Source organism: Mangifera indica, chromosome 19 (genome assembly GCF_011075055.1).
Source record: "Mangifera indica cultivar Alphonso chromosome 19, CATAS_Mindica_2.1, whole genome shotgun sequence".
NCBI lineage: Eukaryota > Viridiplantae > Streptophyta > Magnoliopsida > Sapindales > Anacardiaceae > Mangifera > Mangifera indica.
Genome location: NC_058155.1, coordinates 11,455,687 through 11,475,222, shown reverse-complemented (window position 1 = coordinate 11,475,222; position 19,536 = coordinate 11,455,687). Strand labels below are relative to the sequence as shown.

Below are 19,536 nucleotides of genomic sequence, written 5' to 3'. Positions count from 1 at the left end.
ATCTAACCATTGTTTTTTGGTAATAATAGATATTTTTTGCTTTTCATTGATGATTATAGTCGAAAGACTTGGGTTTATTTCTTGAAACAGAAATTTGAAGCTTTTGAAGCATTCAATAAGTTCAAGACTCTGGTGGAAAATGAAAGTGGCTATACAATTAAAGCTTTGAGGTCTAATCGAGGTAGTGAATTCACATCAAAAGAGTTCAACAATTTTTGTGAACTACATGGTATTCGTTGTCCTTTAACAGTTCCTAGATCACCACAACAAAATGGTGTTGCCGAAAGGAAGAATAGAACAATTCTCAATATGGCTCGATGTATGCTGAAAACCAAGTGTATGCCTAAAGAATTTTGGGCAGAAGCCATAGCTTGTGCAGTTTATTTGTCAAACAGATCTCCAACAAGAAGTGTCAAAGACAAGACACCACAAGAAGCATGGAGTGGAAGAAAGCCCAGTGTTGCTCATGTTCGAGTTTTTGGAAGTATTGCATATGTTTATGTGCCGCAACAAGAAAGATCCAAGTTAGATGATCGAAGTGTCAAACATGTTTTCATTGGCTATGATCAAAAGTCTAAAGGCTACAGGTTATACAATCCAAGCACACATAAGATCGTAGTGAGCCGAGATGTTGAGTTTGATGAAGAAGCAATGTGGGATTGGGAGACAAAAGAAGAAAACACCTATGACTTTTTTCCATACTTTGATGATGAAGAAGAAAATGTTATTCAAGATCTAAGTTCATCTCATTCTCCTACTTCTTCTACACATGAGGAAGATTCTAGTAGAGAATCACAGAAAATGAGAAGCTTGCATGATATTTATAACGAAACTGAAGAAATTTCTAATTATGATTTCTTTTGTCTTCTTATTGATAGTGAACCATTAAACTATGAGGAAGCGGTGAAAAACAACAAATGGAGGCAAGCTATGGAAGAAGAAATAAAAGCAATTGAGAAAAATAACACTTGGGAATTGTCAAAACTTCCCGAGGGTCATAAAGCTATTAGAGTCAAATGGGTTTATAAAACAAAGAAGAATGTAAAATGAGATGTGGAAAGATATAAAACAAGACTTGTTGCTAAAGGATACAAGCAAAAGTATATTGTAGACTATGAAGAATTTTTTGCACCTGTTGCTCGTATGAAGACGATTCGATTGCTGATTTCTTTGGCAGCTCAAATGAAGTGGAAAATTTGCCAACTCGATGTTAAGTCAGCTTTTCTAAATGGTTATCTTGAAGAAGAGATTTATGTTAAGCAACCAATGGGTTTTCTAGTTAAAGGCCATGAAGATAAAGTTTTGAGATTGAGGAAAACATTATATGGTTTAAAGCAAGCACCAAGAGCTTGGAATACTCGCATTAACAAGTACTTCCAAGACAATGGATTTGTTCGTTGCCCTCATGAGTACTCTCTTTATGTTAAATCATATCAGAATGAAGATTTGTTACTTATTTGCCTTTATGTGGATGATCTTATCTTCACCGATAATAATCCAAGACTGTTTGAAGAATTCAAGAAAACTATGTCACAAGAGTTTGAAATGACAGACATAGGACTTATGTCATACTATTTGGGCTTGGAGATGAAGCAAACATAAGATGAAATTTTTATTTCACAAGAAAGTTATGCAAGAGAAATATTGAAGAAATTCAACATGCTTGACTGCAATCCTGTCAGCACACCCATGGAATGTGGAATAAAATTGTCAAAGTTCGATGAAGGATGTAAGGAAGATCCCACTGTATTCAAAAGTCTTGTGGGAAGTTTGAGATACATGACATGTACAAGGCCAGATATTCTTTTTGCAGTTGGAATGTTAGGTCGTTTTATGGAAGCTCCTACTTCTACTCACATGAAAGCTGCTAAAAGAATACTTCGTTATCTTAAAGGAACAATTGATTATGGGTTGTTCTACTCTTCAACAATTGATTTCAAGCTTGTTAGATTTTGTGATAGTGATTTTGCAGGAGATGTTGATGATAGAAAGAGCACTACTGGTTTTGTATTTTACATGGGTGATTGTGCTATTACATGGAGTTCAAAGAAGCAGTCCATTGTTACTCTTTCAACTTGTGAATCTGAATATGTCGCAGCAACATCTTGCACTTGTCATGCTATTTGGCTAAGGAGTTTATTGAGGGAACTTTATTTACCACAAAAGGCAGCAACTGAAATTTGCATTGATAACAAATCTGCACAAGCATTAGCCAAGAACCCGGTTTTCCATGATCGTAGCAAACATATTGACACAAGGTATCATTTTATAAGAGAATGTGTTGAAAAAAAGAAAATAAAGCTTAAGTATGTAAAGACACATGATCAAGTTGCGGACATTTTTACAAAGCCACTCAAGTTTGAAGAGTTTCATCGACTACGAGCATATCTTGGAGTAAAGAAGAAGATATCAAATTAAGGGAGAGTGTTGAAAGTTAATTTGAAGATTTTTAGGTGCATCTCATGTGACACAAGTTCATGAACATATTTCAAGGTGCATCTCATGTGACACAAATCCATGAACATATTTCTAGGTACATCTTATATGATACAAGTTAAATGTTTGTGCAACTCAAAGTTCAATGTTTGTAACATAAGTTCATGTTCATACATGATTCATTTACAAGTTCAAGTTCTTGTTCATACACAAGTTCAATGTTAGTAGTACAAGTTTAATGTTAGAGTGTTAATGGTTAATGTACAAGTTCAATATTAGGTTCATGTATTTAGGATTTTAAAAGTCATCCTTGTACCTATAAATACTCTAATTATTTTATATTTGAAGCATGAATAAAAATTATAAGTCTTTTCCTCTCAAATAATTCTCTCACACAAAGTCTTTCTCTTATATAAAGTTACCTCTCCTCTCCAACATTTGACATTAATTATCACTGAATTTAAACATATAAAGAAGGAGAAAGCCGTGAGGTGAGAAGAAGTTCAAGAGGAGCGATTTTAACAAAAGTCATTCCGATCCCCTCAGCCATGTCAACAGCTTCATCAAACGGCGTTGCAAATTCGAACCCATGCAGCAAAGAAGCAAGTGTAAGTTGCAGAACCGGAAGGGAAAACGACACTCCAGGACACATTCTTCTGCCGCTGCCGAACGGCATGTATTCAAAATTCTGACCCCTCACATCGAATTCCTTGTGGGTCGTAAGAAATCTTTCCGGCTGAAACGTATCTGGGTCCGGCCAAACACGAGGATCGCGATGAATCTTCCAAAGATTGAAAAAGAGCCGTGTGCCTACTGGCACATGGTAATCAAGAACGGTGCAATCTTCCATGGATTCATGTGGAACTGAGAGTGGGCCAGCTGGGTATAGACGCATGGTTTCCTTCAGGATGGCCTGGAGGTAAGGTAAATTTTTTAGGTCTGACTCCTTCACTTGTCTTTCTTTGCCAATGTGAAAGTCTAATTCATCGCGGGCTTTGTTTAGGACGTCGGGGTTGTTGAGAAGTAAAGAGAGCGCCCATGTTAACGTAACTGCTGTGGTGTCTCCGGCCGCCAATACGAGGGACTGCAACGTCGGTAGAGGGGGAAAATTGGCAGATAACTCATTAGTTCAAAGAAAATTGGCACATGACGTTAGAAGTTACCATTTTCAACTGGCCAAATATCATTCCCAACCCAAGGTTTTATAAAACGACTATTTTCCCTTATTAAATTTGGAAAAGCCAATTTACTTCTCATTTGTCAAGTTAAATGTTAATAATAATAATTAAAGGGTATTTATGTTATTTGTTTCAAATATTACCATAGAGATATATTGTGGAGGTGTTAATGTTATTTTTTAAAAACTTATTAAGGATAAATAAATATTTTTTCTATCTTAGTTAATAAATTATCATATTAATCTCGTATATTTTAAAAGTATAATATAATTTTATATGATACTTATATTTCTTATATATTTTAGGGGTATAATTATCAATTTTAAAATATTAAGAACATATTAAAATCTTAAAAATATTCCAAAACTTTTTTCAAAATTAAAAACCCTCTTTAAATTTTCATTAATACCTTTAATTTTTCAAAAATTAAATTTAACTAAAATATATTATTATATGTTATTGACATCTTATACATTAAAAAATTTTTGTTAGTTTTAATTCAAATTAATATAAATTATGATATTAAATTATATAATAAAATTTTTCGAGTAAAATATTATTTAGGTTGAGGACTTTTTTGCCTTTTCAGTAATTATATACAAAAAAAAAAAAAAAGTAAACAGAATTGGTTAAAAAATTTAACAAATGGGTGGAAAATGGTTTTTTAAAATTTAAGGGATGCAATGTTATCATAAAACCTTGGATGAGAATGGTTCTTTCGCTTTTTCTAAGTCAAATGCAGATCTAGGGACTGCAGAAGACACTAAAATTGGTTTATAGAGGCGTACCAGGCAGGTAGCTTTGTTGACAGTATCAGCATCACGACCTGGAAACAAATCTGGATCTTCCAGAATGGACATCATCACATCCATGAAATCTTCTTGATCTCCTTTCTTCTTCCTCTTGTGCTCTTCCAGCCATTCTTGAACAATAACGTCTAATTTTTTTGCCGTCTTCTTCATTGGCTTCTTGTCTCCTCCTATATCCAGCCACTTCAGAAATGGCAACGCATCTGACACCACAAACTTCCCAGTCAACGCAAAAAAATTGGCTAATTCCTCTTTCCATTTATTGCTCTCTTTATCCTCTCGCAAACTGCATCGCTTTCCCACAACATTTCTCAAAATCACGTTAAGGGCTGTATCTCCAAACCATCTTTTCATATCCACCAACACCTTCTTCTCAACATAGAGGTCATATAACTCTTTCAAAGAATTTTTCACCTCAGATTCTCGTACGTTTCTGAGTTTCTCAAGCTGGTGGGTTGAGAGAAGCTCCACTGTGACAATCTTGCGAACCTGGCGCCAATAGGGGCCATATGGGCTGAAGCCAAACATGGAAGAATTGTAAGTTAACAGCTCCAGGGCCATGGTTTTTGGACGACTGGCAAAGGCCTTATCGTGGGTAGTGAGACATTCTTTAGCAGTCTCCCAATTACTCACCACTAAAGCTCGATAAACGCCCATCTTGACAGTGAAGATTAGTCCATATTTATCAGCCATGTCGGCGAGGACTCTTTGAGGCGGTCGTGGCCCTCCTAGGAGATGTAGATGACCAAGCACGGGCCAAGCTCCACCAGCCTCTGGTGCTCCTTTCTTCTTGCTTGCTGTTCTTACAAAATTTATTGATAACCACAGCAAACAGTATAGAAAGACCGAAAAACAGAAAATTTCCGTGATAGAACCTGTTTGGGATGAGAGAAAAAAGTCCATGGCTGCCTGGACTCGCAGAGAAGCACTGAAAGAGTTCAGCTTGGCCTATATAAGCATCTTGGCACTATGTCACACAGTTCAATGTATGCTTATCTGCATCTTTTTCAGCGGGGCAGGTTAAGACTTTTCTATGGGAAAAAATTATTTTTTTATCGTTCAACTAATTAATACCAGTGATTGCTAAATACAGAGTGGCAGGAGGCTTTTCATTGGTAGTAGGTAAGAAAAGTTTTTTGATAGAACATTAATAGTATTTTAAAAAAAGGCTCAAGGATAATATGATTATCTAGAAATTTCAAGTGAGGGTTTTGTGGTTCTGAGGGATTCATCCCTTAGAGAAAATTGAAATGTAAACGAGTGGCTGCTATCAGCATGCCAAATTGTATCAAAGGTCTGCCTAATTGTTGTTGTAGTTTATCGTTTTATGAGGAGGAGTTTTGTCATTCAGATTTACTTGTCAACCAAATATTCTCCAAGCTAGCTGACCACCAGACTGGTATACAATACCAATTATTTTTTGCACTTGTCAGTTGTCATATCCAAGCTTAAAGAACACTTAATCAGTCATAGAGCTCGGCAGGGAGGCGAGGGAAAGGAGAACCTCCAGTGGTGTGGCTTTTGGAATGGTTGTAAGGTGCCCATGAGCTTAAATAAGCTTAAAGAACACTTAATCTTAATTTTATTTATCATCTCACGCCAGAAAGGGCTGTAAGGTGCAAATCCAAACACACCACGTTCATGCTTATGAGCTTTACTAAGCTCAATTTTTTGACTTCAAGTACGAGGTTAAAATGAAGGAAAGCATATTTGTAAAACAAAGCGAAGACCCTTCTCTTTCCCAGAGAGTTCAAAGTAACTTAATCTTAATTTTCTTTAACTTGAGTTATCTTACTCAGTCAAAATTAGAACAGTTGGCTTTGAGGCATCCTATTACTGACAAACGAGAAGAGGAAAGGTCAATCCAATTGAAACCAAAAAAAACAAAAATTTCAGCCCAGAATAACCTTTTGAATCTGTGAAAATTTGGTTAATAGGATAAACTGCGCAAAAAAAAAATTGGTATAATCAAGTTTTGTTTCGCAAGTAATAATCAATCATGATGTCAAACTGATTTGGAATTCACAGAAGATTTTTTCCCAGAACAGTGACAAGCAACAGTGTCAACTAAATAAAGAATAAAGAAATTATATCCATTTAAGAATAGAAATGAAGAGAAAAACTTAAAGTGGAAGAAACAGAATAGACAAACGTGGTGGAACATAAGAGAAATAGAGAAAGAGACAGGATCGTATACATTTTGTCTCAGAATCCAAGAAAAGATTCATGGTAATGATGAACAGTGTGGAAATTCCTGAAACAAAAAGATATTCTACTCTTGTTTCAATTTTGCCTGGTGCTCCATTACATTTGAATACAATTTCAACGCAAGAAGATCAATATCTACAATCATACCAACACTACACTTTCTGCATTCTCTCAGTTGTACAATCATCTTCTGCAACTTTTCTTTTATTTCACCCACCACATTTAGTCTTGGGTGCAATTATAAATTTACATGCGAAATTCATATAGAAACATGTTTGCATAATGATTGCATTGCATTAATAATTTAGCGGCCCACATCGTACAATGGCTCTCTCTTGTCTGACCTTTCATGTGAAGAGCCACGGGGTTCACTGGTCAGGCAATTGTGTAAATTTGAGCTTAATCATATACATGGTGGAAAGAAGTAAGTGCAAAATTTATAATGAGATACTCACCTTTGTAATCTTGACCTATAAATATCTGTAAAATGATATGAAAAATTGGGTTTCTTAATATTTTTATTGGAAAAGATGCAAGCTAGAAATAGCGACATTAATTGAAACTGAAGCTCCAACGCTCTCTAAAAAAAAAAAAAAAACCTGATAACTTATTGGTAGATTTTCATCTAAAGCTAATTTGGACAATATTGAATCAACAACTTTATTAGTTTCTCTAAAATAAATGCACAAATCTCCCTTGCTAATTCTCATGCCACATATTATTAATGTCATCCAAGAGTTTAAAAATTTATGCTCCTAATTATGTCTTTAAGGCTAATTAACTGCATCTGAGCTATTTTTCGGATATGTATTTTACACAAGAATTCGTCCTGCCTTCCATTACTCGTCTGGACCAATCGAGAGGGGAAGCCATGGCCCTCTGGGAAAGACCATTATTACCCAGCGTGGCGTATCGAGATAATAAGTACAGCAGAATTTGGGATCCAGATAAGATTAGACCTATCCATTCACCCTTAATTTTCGAAAGACCAGCAGTCAAAACTTGCCAATGCAAGGTAATTAAACACTGATTCCTTTACATTGAAAAGCGAAAAACATTACTTATATCAATTAATGGAGGCAGTGATGTTTTCAACACTTGAGAAGGGTTAACTCTTTAGAGGATTCAGTATAGTCCATTTGCCAACTTTGTCTTCCAAGGGTGAACTCCAGATTAAGAAACTTCTCGGAAGGTGCCGAGGAGTTAGAATCCAATCTCTCCACAGCATTATGATCAGACACATGGAGAGCTGCCTTGCGTCCGTCCGCCTATCATATAAATAATTACACATTCAACAGCACAAATAGAATTCAATGCATTTTCCATATTTTGTTTTTTTTTTTAAATCTTTTTTTTTCTCCAGCCTTATAATCATACCTTACTATTACTAGCCTTGAAATGAGAACATGTCAAAGCATTTCCCTTGTCCGATATGCTCCTCTCGTCTGTCTCCATTGATGGCACTGACCCTCTGATCAAGTAATATTTAATCAGTGAAACATCAAAAACTCTGGTACAGGAAGAAATTAATGCATCACCATTCAAAGCTACAATAATGCTGATCCGTAAAAGAAATCTGCTTCTTCAGTATATTGAGTTATTGAGCTCCATTATTTGGCTTTTGTTCAGTAATGAGGAAATGTACCTTTGGCACTTTTGTTGTGTTGGCTGTGGTGATGCTAGTAATGGGTCGAGAGAAGAAGGGATGGTATCAGTGTTTTCACAAGATAATCCTCCATCGACACTATCAACAACTCCTGTCCTTTTATTTAAAATCGTATCTGTCTGCCCTTGGCCTGCAACATTCATTATAGATAGAGCCATTGCACTTGCTTTATCAGACACCAAACAAATAATTCACCGAGTCCCATCTCAAAACCATTTTGTATAAGTTGGAAAACAGTGATTCAAATGATAGTGTTTCTGTCACACTTGGATCACCAAGATCCCAAACAAAGAGAATTATAGAAGAAAAATAAAATTTGTAGTGCATTGAGCGGCAATCCAATTACCTGATGCTTTGTCAGTGCTCTTCACTGTTCTATACATCTGCATGAACACCCACAGAGAGAAAATGAGAAAAAGTCCATAATGCTAAGATTACCTCTAGATGCCATTTTGTCCTTACCCTTTGTTCTTCACCCCCACTACAATTGAATCATAGCAAATACAAAAATAGAATACAATGAAGGGGCAAAAACGACTGTAAGAATCACAATAAAATCTATCTCATACATAAGTTCAAATTTCATGGTGATACAAAACAGTAACCCCACCTGCAAGTGACTCTTCACGTGAGCTAGGGTTAGATCTTTCACATTCATCAACTCTAAGACAGATTTTGGAGTTGCTCCTGTGACATTTTTTTCAATAAAAATAAGTAACCTAACTATGCTGTTCTCTCAAACATAAATTACTACGATGGTATTGCATAAAAAAAGCAAACAAACTAATGCAAGATAAATATTTCATTTTGTTGTTATATATTACTTTCATGGCCTCCGAGAAGCTGGACCGCATGGACAAAATGGGCATGTAGAGATGTTGTCCATCTCATTCTGGGAGCTCTAATGCTTCTTTTCACTCCATTAATCATTCTTGCATTCCTCTTGAACTCACGGCCATAGATTTGGGGTTGACATGGCTGACGATGATAAAGGTTTCTTGGTAGTTGCAGTGAGGGAGGAGGAGCTAAATCAGCCATTTCGATCCCTAGACTCAACGTGGGTTCACAAGGACCAAGATTACAAGTGCTCCTGTGTGGATTAAAAAAGCCATTTTCATGGCTTAAATCGCTTCCGCTGCTACCAGAGTCAGTGGCTGAACACCCATCACTATAAAAAGCATTTCTTGGCAATCCATAAAATCCTACTTCCTTGGCTTCACAATTTAAGGCAGATGGTGGGCTGATCTGTAGAGAAAGATCAGGCAAATCTGTTGCGGTTGTCATTATAGGGTTCAATCTTGAGAACATGAGGACGATTGAGGTCTAAGTTACCCAAAAACCAAACACTCGGTTAGGTAATACTTGACAGGAGTAAGAATTATTCGTATAAGAGAGCTAGCTAGGGAATGTGAAGAAGTTTGATAGGAATTAATGCGGATTCCGGAAACACAAATGGGCTAAAACATTGAAAGTAGAGCTACCTTTAATTAGAACCGAAAAGGAGGGGTTGTGATTCTCTCATGAGTGCCTCATGATTATTGATTTGTGTAGGTTTGTTAAGGGTAATTAATTGGAAACTTTTTAGTAGACTTCCTCTAGGGTTGAAAAATTGCAGAGACTACCAGTCAGATGAAAAAATGCAGGAAGTAACTAAACTTTCTTTATTTTTGGGATGATAAGTTTGAAGGAAAAGTTAGTGGGAAGTAGAAATTATGTATTTAAGGACGCAGAGGACCAGAGGCCTTTCCATGGAGAGAGAAAGATAGAGGTCTGTTTTAGTTATCCCCATAATGAAAAGGAGGTGCAGGGATACGATTTATTAATGGCGGTTTCTACAGGGAAAGGTTGGAATTCGAGAGAGAAAAAGTTTAAATAAAGCCAAATAGGGAACTGTTCAATGGAATATTTGGAATGGAATTGAACCTGTTTCTCTCTCCCTCTCACTCCCTACTACGTTGATAGAAGGCGACCCATCTAAATTCCCTACTATTTTTTATTTGTGTCAGGTTTTTTAGCCTCATCTTTGAAAAGACTATTCCCAGATTTCATCATGAACGAGGATTGACTGGCAGCTCAAAATATCCCTGATCAAAGCTGCACTCTTCATGCATGCATACATCAACTGCGCTGGTTCAAATCTAAATCACATCAGGAATGCCTACAAGGAGTGGTTAAGGTGATGATCAATGAAGTTTTCTAACATAAGAAGCACTGAGTTTAAATTTTTTTTAATAGTATTTTAAAAATAATATATTAATTTATTTAATATAATAATTATAAAATTAATTATTCTTAGAGTTTAACTTATTTGATATAATTGATTTTATCTTAAAAAAATACTCGAATTTGGATAAGACTCCTCTTTACAAAAAATATGTATATATTGAGAATTTGGGATATAGAGTGCACTTGATTAAGCTTGGAAGACCAATATAAATATTATTAATCTGAGCATTATGACTGATTTTTTTTAGTAAAGATCATGCAAGCAAATCCTTCCTAGGTTATACTGAAGCTTTACATTATTTGCACGTAGCATGATGAAACACTAGATTTTGTTGACAGCTCTTTACTATGAGTCTAAAGTCTAAACCGGCAATTTCATTGCAGCTTAAATGGGCATGAACTGAAGAATCTCTGCATACAAGCCAGACTTGAGTGCACGTAGGAGATATGGCATTGCCAATAAGCATCGAGCTGTACACGTGCGAACGCCCGTTCAAGATTGAAGGATTAAAATGGTCTCGTGAGCTAGCGAAAGGAGAAAAGGAATATGAACTGTTCAGAAGGAAAATTCGTCAGATTGGCTGGGGTGTCCGGCGACACTAGGGCCTCAGACTCACATGCAGCTCTCTCTCAACCCTTTCCATCCCACGCGCTTTTTTTTCCAACTTCACTCCTGCCATACCAAGAAGTCCACCTTACCATTACACAAAGATGAATACAAAAAGAGGGTGGATGTGAATGACTTGTATCCGAATATTTTTTTATTTGAGTTTAGATCAAATAAAAAATGTTTAAATTTGAATTTGACTCAAATTTGTCAGGTTAAAATTAAAAGTAATTTAAATATAATTCGAATAAAAATTATTTGGCTTAAATTTATAACTTGAATCTATAACTTAATAGTTTGAGTTTGTGATTCGTTGACAAAACAATATTGTTTTAATCTAATATTTATAAAAAAATATTATTTTGTAAATGAGTCATAAATTTGAATTATGAATCCGAACTATATATTCAAATTATGAATTAAAACCAAGATCGAAACATTAATCTGAATTACAAATTTAAACAATAAATTTAAGTTAAACTTGAGTCAAATTGGGTCTAATATCTCTTACTCAAGTTTTGCTTAGTTAAAAAAATAAATCGATCCTTTTAATTCAAATTTAAACTAAACAAATTTAAATTAAATAAACTTTTACGATCCAACCTTTTCAATTCAAATCTAGAGGCAATATAAACAAATTGGGAGGTTAGAATGGCGCGTGGAGAGAAAGGGGAGGTGGGAATTGTAGGAGTGCGTGAAAGTGAAGGTAAAATTCAACGGCTAGTATTTGTCTAATCTAAAAGCGTTCTTCTCACCCCTCCAATATTCCCTCTCCGTGTCCAGATATTCCTACCTGTCGTGCCCCACCCGCGCGTGGAAAGCCACAAAGAAAGGCCATAATCCTCGCCGTCGACATGGCTCTCATCCATCATGTGACCTCACAGACGTGACCTTGTCTAGGCGATAAGCTCTTCTTTGTTCTCTTCTCTTGTACCATCTCCTCCGTATTCCCAAAAAAGAAAAACTAATTAGCTCGCAATCCCATGGCTTTCTCTTTTACTTTAATTTAACCCATTTGTTTATTTGGTGATTAGAGAAACAACAAGATGATTGGAAAATGTTTAATCATTTGTTAATAATTTCGAAGCCACGGTCAGCGTCTGATCCGCTCTAGATTCTCCGGGAAATGAAACCCTTTTGTCTATTTTGTTATTCCCATTAAACTCTCTCTCTATGGCTCACTTGCAATACTGTCAAATGCTTTGGCTATATTCCATATGTTTGTCTTTTCTCTTCCTGAACTTTTTTAACCAGTGCATTGCCTTCTGGCCATGGTGACTTTTGGCTCTCTGTGAGACTGCTAAACAAGTTTTAAATTATATTATATATAAACAAGAGATTAGACAAAGAGTAGCAGAGTTGAAAAATGGACGGTTTAAATTTCATTCTTCTAGCTTTGTCTTGAAGATTGAAAAAAAATTATGCCATTTGGAAGAATATTAGGTTCTTCATGGTGATTCGTGAGATGAGGATAGAGCCATGTGTTGCTTTGAAATTTGAGCATCGCCTTCTCTCAGACTCAGTCTTTGAAGGACAGAAGAGAACGGAAGGAATCACCGAAATTTACGCCGTTTAGGCTGACGTGCATCACGACATTACATATTCAACACATTGTTGAGCTTGTTTCGTAGAATTTTTCTCATGTCTTCGTGCCTGAGATAAGAGTGCACTGCAGACTTAACTTGGTAGCCTCTAGCAATGGTTAAATATTGTGTCACACAAGCCTCCTGCTGGAGCTCTGAAGCTATAGCTTCTGTGCAACTGAAATCGATGCGGCCTGTATTTGAGAAACAAGGTGAAAACAGAGTCAATTTCTTAAGAAGATCTAAGACAGTAGAGATGAATGAAGTCAGACCACACAAGAGGGTTTTTTTTTTTTTTTTTTTTTAATTTTTAAATTAATCTTACTACTTGAGACTTAACATTCACCCCTTTTCTCTTTAACGTTTGAGACTTTGGCGTGCCGTTTACACACAAAAATGTGCCACTAATTAACTTAATTAGCTTCAGAAATTATCGAAGTGCATACAACTATACCACATAAAAATCATACCAGATATTTCAGAGTTAGTAAAACTGATAAAATATTAGATTTTGTAGGGAGAATACTTAAATTCAACTCTTTATTATGCTTATAAAACTTTGACTTACTTAGCTAGTTACCCAAAAAAAATATACATACAAAGAAATTAATCATATCCTAATCATCAATTTTTCCTTTCTCATCCATGCATTTGGTTAGCCTAATCTAATATGGATTATTACGAATATCAATAGGTGTATATTAGTTTAATAAAATTATATATTTCATTTTAAATATATAAATTGAGACACATTTAATATGTATAGTCAAATGATTAGACAGTTTTGAATTAAATAGAAAATAACACTCAATCACATGACATATCATATATGTATTCATTTGTGTATTCAAAAATGGGTATGCATAATATTGCTCATATTAGTATTATATTTAGGTTAATTAACATGTATAAATAATCATTGTTTTGGTTTACAGTACCCACTTTTCGTATACAAATAAATACACATTTATGTGTGTTATCACATAAGTAATGTTACTTTATCTCTAATTCAAAATTATCCAATCAAATAATAATATATATAAAGTGTATGTCTATTTATGTATTCAAAATGGGTATAGATAATTTTATTGTTTCTTTTTTAATCGACTAGAAAGTTGGTTTTATAATATTGATATTATATACACAAATAATAACATATTATCATATGATTGAGTAATTTTAAATTGAAAATAAAACCACATATACTCAGATGATAACATATCATTATTTATATATAAAATTATGCATATTATTTATACACATAATTTTATTATTTTATATTCTTTTGAAACCGTCCTAGTCTCAGTTTCTCACAGTTGTCGCATGGACCACAGGTTGTTCAATTTTATACCCTAGTCTTTGGCTCTTTCCAATTTTTCCACGAAAAAATGAAACTACTTTGGCCGTCAGTTGTAAAGTTCTTGTATAATTGATTATAAGAAGACAAAGGCCTTACAAAATGTCAGCAAGAACAAAAATATATCCCCATTTCCATTTCATGCAGGGATAACTGCTGTTTTGTTGAATTTATTATGGATAAAACTTTGACTACGGGCCGTATGATACTTTCTCATAAGGTAACCCCAGAAGAATGAATGCGTGTTTTGTTTTTAGTTGATGGTTTGAAAGAAAATTAATAAAATTTACAAGACAAATTCAAATGGGAAATTGGAAACAGATGCATGGCTGCATCACCTATGCGTAGATTGCATCCAGATCTGGAGCCTGCAATGAACACCGCGGCTTTTAGCCAAGAATTGTAAAATTATTTATGAGGGATCGTTGGACATTGCAATATATATTCTTTTGTAACGGGTGAACCTAACCCAGTTTATTGGACTTGTAACCTCGAGATACAATGACCGTAAGAGAATATATATATATATATTTTCTCTCTTCACTCATACTATTTGAATCTTAGTTTTTCATAAGAGGGTCTTTTACTTTCATCACTCAAGCTAACCCCTCGGATCTAGAGGTTTATCGATCCAACATTGTTTCGTGAAATGATAATTTTTAAGGAAATAGTCTTCTATATCTTGGACTAAGAATTGTACTACCCTTATTATGTTTGAAAAATAGTAATCATATGCTAAGTGATCATGTACTTATTTCTTGTTATCGAATGATTTATTCATCAATAGTATTGAAGTTTGAAGTTGACATTGTCCACTCTAAATATTTCATAATTACTTTCTTGCCTTTCATCTTTATAGTAGTTGTTTTTAAGGTTCTTACAACAATGTCCTGCCTATTGTCTTGCAACAACTCATAAGGTAAGGTAATACCATCTTAATATACCTTGATCAATAAGCACATGTACAAATAATTGAACTTTCAACGTTGTACTAATTTGTTATTGTAATGTTTGGCTATACACAATTTCTTAGCCACCTCGAAACTCCTCAAAGTGTATAATGTAGATTATGAGTGATGTTTTATGAGTACTAATTTAGATACAAATAATAATATATCATTATATGATTGTATATTATTTTATTCATGATTCAAAATCATCAAATTTAGATGGTAACACATTATCGTTCATATCCAAATTAATATTCATTATAAATATACATAGTTTAATTGGTAGATTATTATATCTTTATGCAATGCGTTCATGCCCTTGATGACATTAATGTGAATTGATCGATAAAATTAAATAAAGTTGCACATATTAGTTAAATGCTTATAAATAAGTTAAAAATAAGGATTATCGAGTATAAACAAATTTAAATGTCATCCTGAAATTTAGGAGTTTTGAATAGGGTTGGATTCAAAGTAAGCTTGTTAGAGCTCGAAATGAGCCCGAACACGAGCCCAAGACAACAAATATGAACTTGAGTATTAGATGTGAAGTAAAACTAGAAACGAATCCAAGCTCAAACTTGAACTAGAGTCATGCTTGGCTCACTTGAACCTTTAGCAAACGATGTCATTTCCTATCTTATATAGGATTGGATTCAAAATGAGCTAGTTTGGGCTTCAAACGAACTTAGTTCAAACAAGCTTGAATACGAGTCTGAGATAATGAATATGAACCCAATCACAAATACGTGTTGAGTGAGCTCAACGAGCTTAAATCGAACTTGAGTCAAGTCCAATCCAAAACAAGTAGGGTCTTATTTAGACTCAACTCAACTTGTTTCTAACACTAATTCTAAATTAGAGATAAAAGTAAATAATTAGAACATATATTCACATGACGGCGAGTTTGTTTGTTTCCCTATGTTTGTGGGTAATATTTCTCTTTGAACTACCAACACAAGAAACAGAACACAAAACACTAATTGAAGACTAAGGTCCAAATACACTCTTCGGACTACTGACCATCTAGTTTAGGATTAAGGCCCAAAGACACCGACCTTGAATGGGTCCTGGCCCAACTAATTAGATCCGACCGAATCATAATCTTTTTTGCTCGCTCAATGATTTCTCCAAACTTTCACACTTTCTCGCCTTCGTCTTTGTCGGATCTTTGCTGCAATTTCGAGGAACAGCGAGCAAAGATGACGGTTTTTCACTTTTTCAACTGTGCGATTCTCACTTTCGGTCCTCACGCCGTCTACTATTCCGCTACTCCATTGTACTTTTTTAATTTTACTCTATTTTCATTGCTATTCGTGTTCAAATTCTTGTTTTTTTGGATTATTTTTAGATCAGTAAACTTTAGTTTCTAGCTAATTTTGTTCATACGTGTAGATCTGAGTATGATACACTTGGTACTTCTGTTAAAGCCGCTCTTGTTTATCTCGGAACAGCTTTGGTTAAGGTTAGTTCATGGATTGAACTGATGTATTATAGTTAAGCGATGCCTTAACTAAAACTAATTGATATGCTTGATGGCAGCTTGTTTGTTTGGCGACGTTTCTTAATGTATCAGAGAATGACAACTTTGACCCGTATCAGGTATTAGTGTTATTTCTCTTCGTTTGTCTGATTTCCATTTGTTGCAAAATAATAGAATGGAAGTCGCTATTAGATTTTGTTATTTCAATTTTCTTGCGTATCTATTTGTTTCTTGCTGTTCCATTGAAACTTAGTTAGTTTATGCTGTGTTGAAGCAAAGCTATTTTCCAATTGAAAATATTGGCGAGTTGTTCCATGAATATCCTCACCCACTTTAGCTTGGTTGCAAGAATACTGTCGATATTTCTCTCTGCTTTATAGAATTGGGCATGCTGGTCCTCTTTGTTGGGTGTTTACCATGAATGTTAAAGCTGATTTCTGAGCATAGCATTTAAACCAAATGTTAAATATAATGACATCTATTCTCGTTTCTTACTCCTTCTTAGTATATCTTGGATTTAAATAAAAATCCTAGCTAGGAACTGCATCATATCTGTTTTCTTAGTTCAATACTCAATAAGTGATATGTAAATGTACAGAGATTTTGAACACATTGCTGAGGTTGTGAGTTGGTGTTCCTAGATTGTAACATATGCTCAATCTTGAAAGCCCACATATGTTGCAACATTAGAATTAGTATGAATTAATAGATTTCATCTGTTGTGATGCTTTGATTATCATATTGCCGTTTATCTGCAGGAACTGTTGAAAGCACTAATTGGTTTTGTAGATGTTGCTGGGCTTTACTTTGCCTTGACCCAGTTGACTCACAGGAACATCTCTCAGAATCATAAATTTCAAGCTGTTGGGCTTGGTAAGTGAAGCTTGGTTTAGTCACATTTTGTTTGAATATCAATTATTTGTGTTTTCTCTTTGTAATACCAACAAAAATGTTAAATAATTAGATTATCTGCCATTTATGATTTATATTCTTGAAGAAGGTTCTGAGTTTAAAATTTCTTTTGTGCTTTATAGTCAGGGAAATGGTATAATTAAAAAAGATCAGTTCAACAACTTTTTGTTCCCCAATAATTTAAGTTACATTAATCAAGCAAGTAATAGTAAAATAATACCCAAAGGAGATAGGTGGGGAAAATGATACAGGAGAGAAATGACTGAGCAGGGAAGCTCAGTTCTCATCAGCATGTATACCTTTCAAAATTTCATCAAATTGATGCATAATATGGATAATAAAAAAGACTCTTGTTTACATTATCTGATAAACTGTTTGCATAAACTGACTTTATTATCCATATTGTCCTTTCTTAAAATGTAGTCTGTATAGGAAATGCTAAATTGTAAGTGCATCTTCTTTAAATTTGTGATATAAGTAAACTGTTCAGAAGCCAGTAATGGTAACATTTTGCATTTGTATACCTTTTGTCTGTTGACTGAATGAGATATTATTACTAAATTAGCTTCTTGTTCTATTTGTATGGACTTCTTAAACCGTTTGTATTATCTTCATAAGCATTATGGGACCTTCTTTTCCCATGATGGTAGGGTGGGCTTTTGCGGATTCTGTACTACATAGATTGGCACCGCTTTGGGTGGGTGCTAGAGGACCGGAGTTCACTTGGGATTACATTTTGCAAGGTCTAGAGGCTAATGCAAATTTGGTATGTTTGTATCTTTGATGGATAGAAGTTTCATTTATTCACTGATCCTTATAGCATGGAAATTTTAGCAGTACTTTAGTAGGTCAATTTGATCTGTGGAATTTTGGCTCGGTAATGAAACACATTGTCATGGATTTTGTATTCAGGTGTTGAGCATATCCCTTGCTGCATTAGGTTCTTTGATGTGGCTTCGCAAGAACAAGCCCAGGACATTGATTCCTATAATATATGCATGTGCAGGAATTGTGGCAACCATGCCATCCATTACAAGGTCATTTCCTTTTCAACCTTCACAAAATCATAACTTACATCATTATATAAAGTTCATCTTATTTTGCTTCTCTAAGATATGAGCTTTTTTGGGAGATAGTGAAATTGGATAAATATTAATTATAGTCAATCAACTTTATAAAAAAGAAACTTTAAGGGCCTTATGTTATGTAAGGTCTCTTGGACTAAATTATTTCTGTAACTTTTAGCCATGCTTTGTTACCTTAATAAGATTGTTATCAGTTTGTTTAATCATGTGAATTCTGAGATCCTTACTAGTTAATGCATTTTGTAGTGGTGTCTATCTATACTGTTGTTCTGAAAAATGCCTTTTGCAGCTATCTGAGGCGAGGATTGGGGTGGCAATTCCCAAAAGTGGTTGGCTTTGAACTTTTTACCTCTTTGATTATGGCTTTCGTTTGTTGGCAACTTTTTGCTGCGTGTCAGAGACCATCTACCTGAGGTTCTTACGGCAGCTTAATTCTCCTTTAGGGGGCTTGGCCCAATCAATCTTCCCCCTGTGACGGCAATGGCTTTTACTTTAATTTCACATTAATGTTATAGTTTCTGGTGTATCTAATTAATTTTGATCTACGCTTTATTAGTAACCAACTCATATAGGAATTTCTTTGATGTAACCCAATAGCTAAATTCATGAAAATTTTGGACGAAGGATGAGGTAGTCCTTGCCTTGCACTCACCTGATGTCTGGAGCCCCTCCTTTCTCTTTTAAGGTTGATGTGGGTGTTTGAAAGAAGAAACTCATAATGCCTACCGATCATCTTTGTTTAATTGGGTTGAATTGTCCTTGAAATTACAAACCGAATCGAGTTTTAACTCTCTTAGCTCAAAAGTTAGCTCAAATTACCGGTCATCTTTGATGAAAAATAATACAGTTTGAGTTTGTTAGGTCAAAAGTTAAATATAACTTGAGTTCGATTTAAATAAAAAATAATTCAATCTGAGTTAGATTTGGGTCTATTTTGAGTTCATGATTTGAATGTGTTTTGAAATTTTAGTTCGAATTTGTGGTTTATTAACAAAACGTTGTAGTTTTACTTAATAGGAGATAAAATGATATAATT

The 19,536-nt window shown here is 34.6% G+C and overlaps 3 protein-coding genes across 4 annotated transcripts; 1 reads left to right on the top strand and 2 right to left on the bottom strand.

Annotated features, from left to right (window-relative positions):
- Window positions 1-2,749: 2,749 nt before the first annotated feature.
- LOC123202762 (cytochrome P450 CYP82D47-like) lies at window positions 2,750-5,645 on the bottom strand. The gene is made up of 2 exons (XM_044618874.1): window positions 4,403-5,645; window positions 2,750-3,520 (listed from the first exon to the last, which is right to left on the bottom strand). Exons 1-2 carry the CDS (start codon window positions 5,324-5,326, stop codon window positions 2,897-2,899), a joined length of 1,548 nt encoding a protein of 515 aa, XP_044474809.1. The 5' UTR covers window positions 5,327-5,645; the 3' UTR covers window positions 2,750-2,896.
- A 1,959-nt stretch (window positions 5,646-7,604) lies between these two features.
- LOC123203049 (probable transcription factor KAN4) lies at window positions 7,605-10,213 on the bottom strand. Of its 2 annotated transcripts, none has more exons than XM_044619210.1 (6): window positions 9,122-10,213; window positions 8,908-8,984; window positions 8,644-8,680; window positions 8,277-8,427; window positions 8,009-8,141; window positions 7,605-7,899 (listed from the first exon to the last, which is right to left on the bottom strand). In XM_044619210.1, the coding sequence occupies exons 1-6, from the start codon at window positions 9,603-9,605 to the stop codon at window positions 7,723-7,725; spliced, it is 1,059 nt and encodes a 352-aa protein (XP_044475145.1). In that variant the 5' UTR covers window positions 9,606-10,213; the 3' UTR covers window positions 7,605-7,722. The 2 variants fall into 2 exon arrangements, with proteins under 2 accessions (XP_044475145.1, XP_044475146.1); XM_044619211.1 differs by having other exon boundaries at window positions 8,009-8,102; window positions 9,122-10,208.
- A 5,924-nt stretch (window positions 10,214-16,137) lies between these two features.
- LOC123202947 (transmembrane protein 147-like) lies at window positions 16,138-19,151 on the top strand. Its single transcript, XM_044619095.1, has 7 exons — window positions 16,138-16,299; window positions 16,416-16,485; window positions 16,563-16,622; window positions 17,262-17,376; window positions 18,066-18,181; window positions 18,328-18,452; window positions 18,790-19,151. The coding sequence occupies exons 1-7, from the start codon at window positions 16,142-16,144 to the stop codon at window positions 18,911-18,913; spliced, it is 768 nt and encodes a 255-aa protein (XP_044475030.1). The 5' UTR covers window positions 16,138-16,141; the 3' UTR covers window positions 18,914-19,151.
- Window positions 19,152-19,536: the final 385 nt, after the last annotated feature.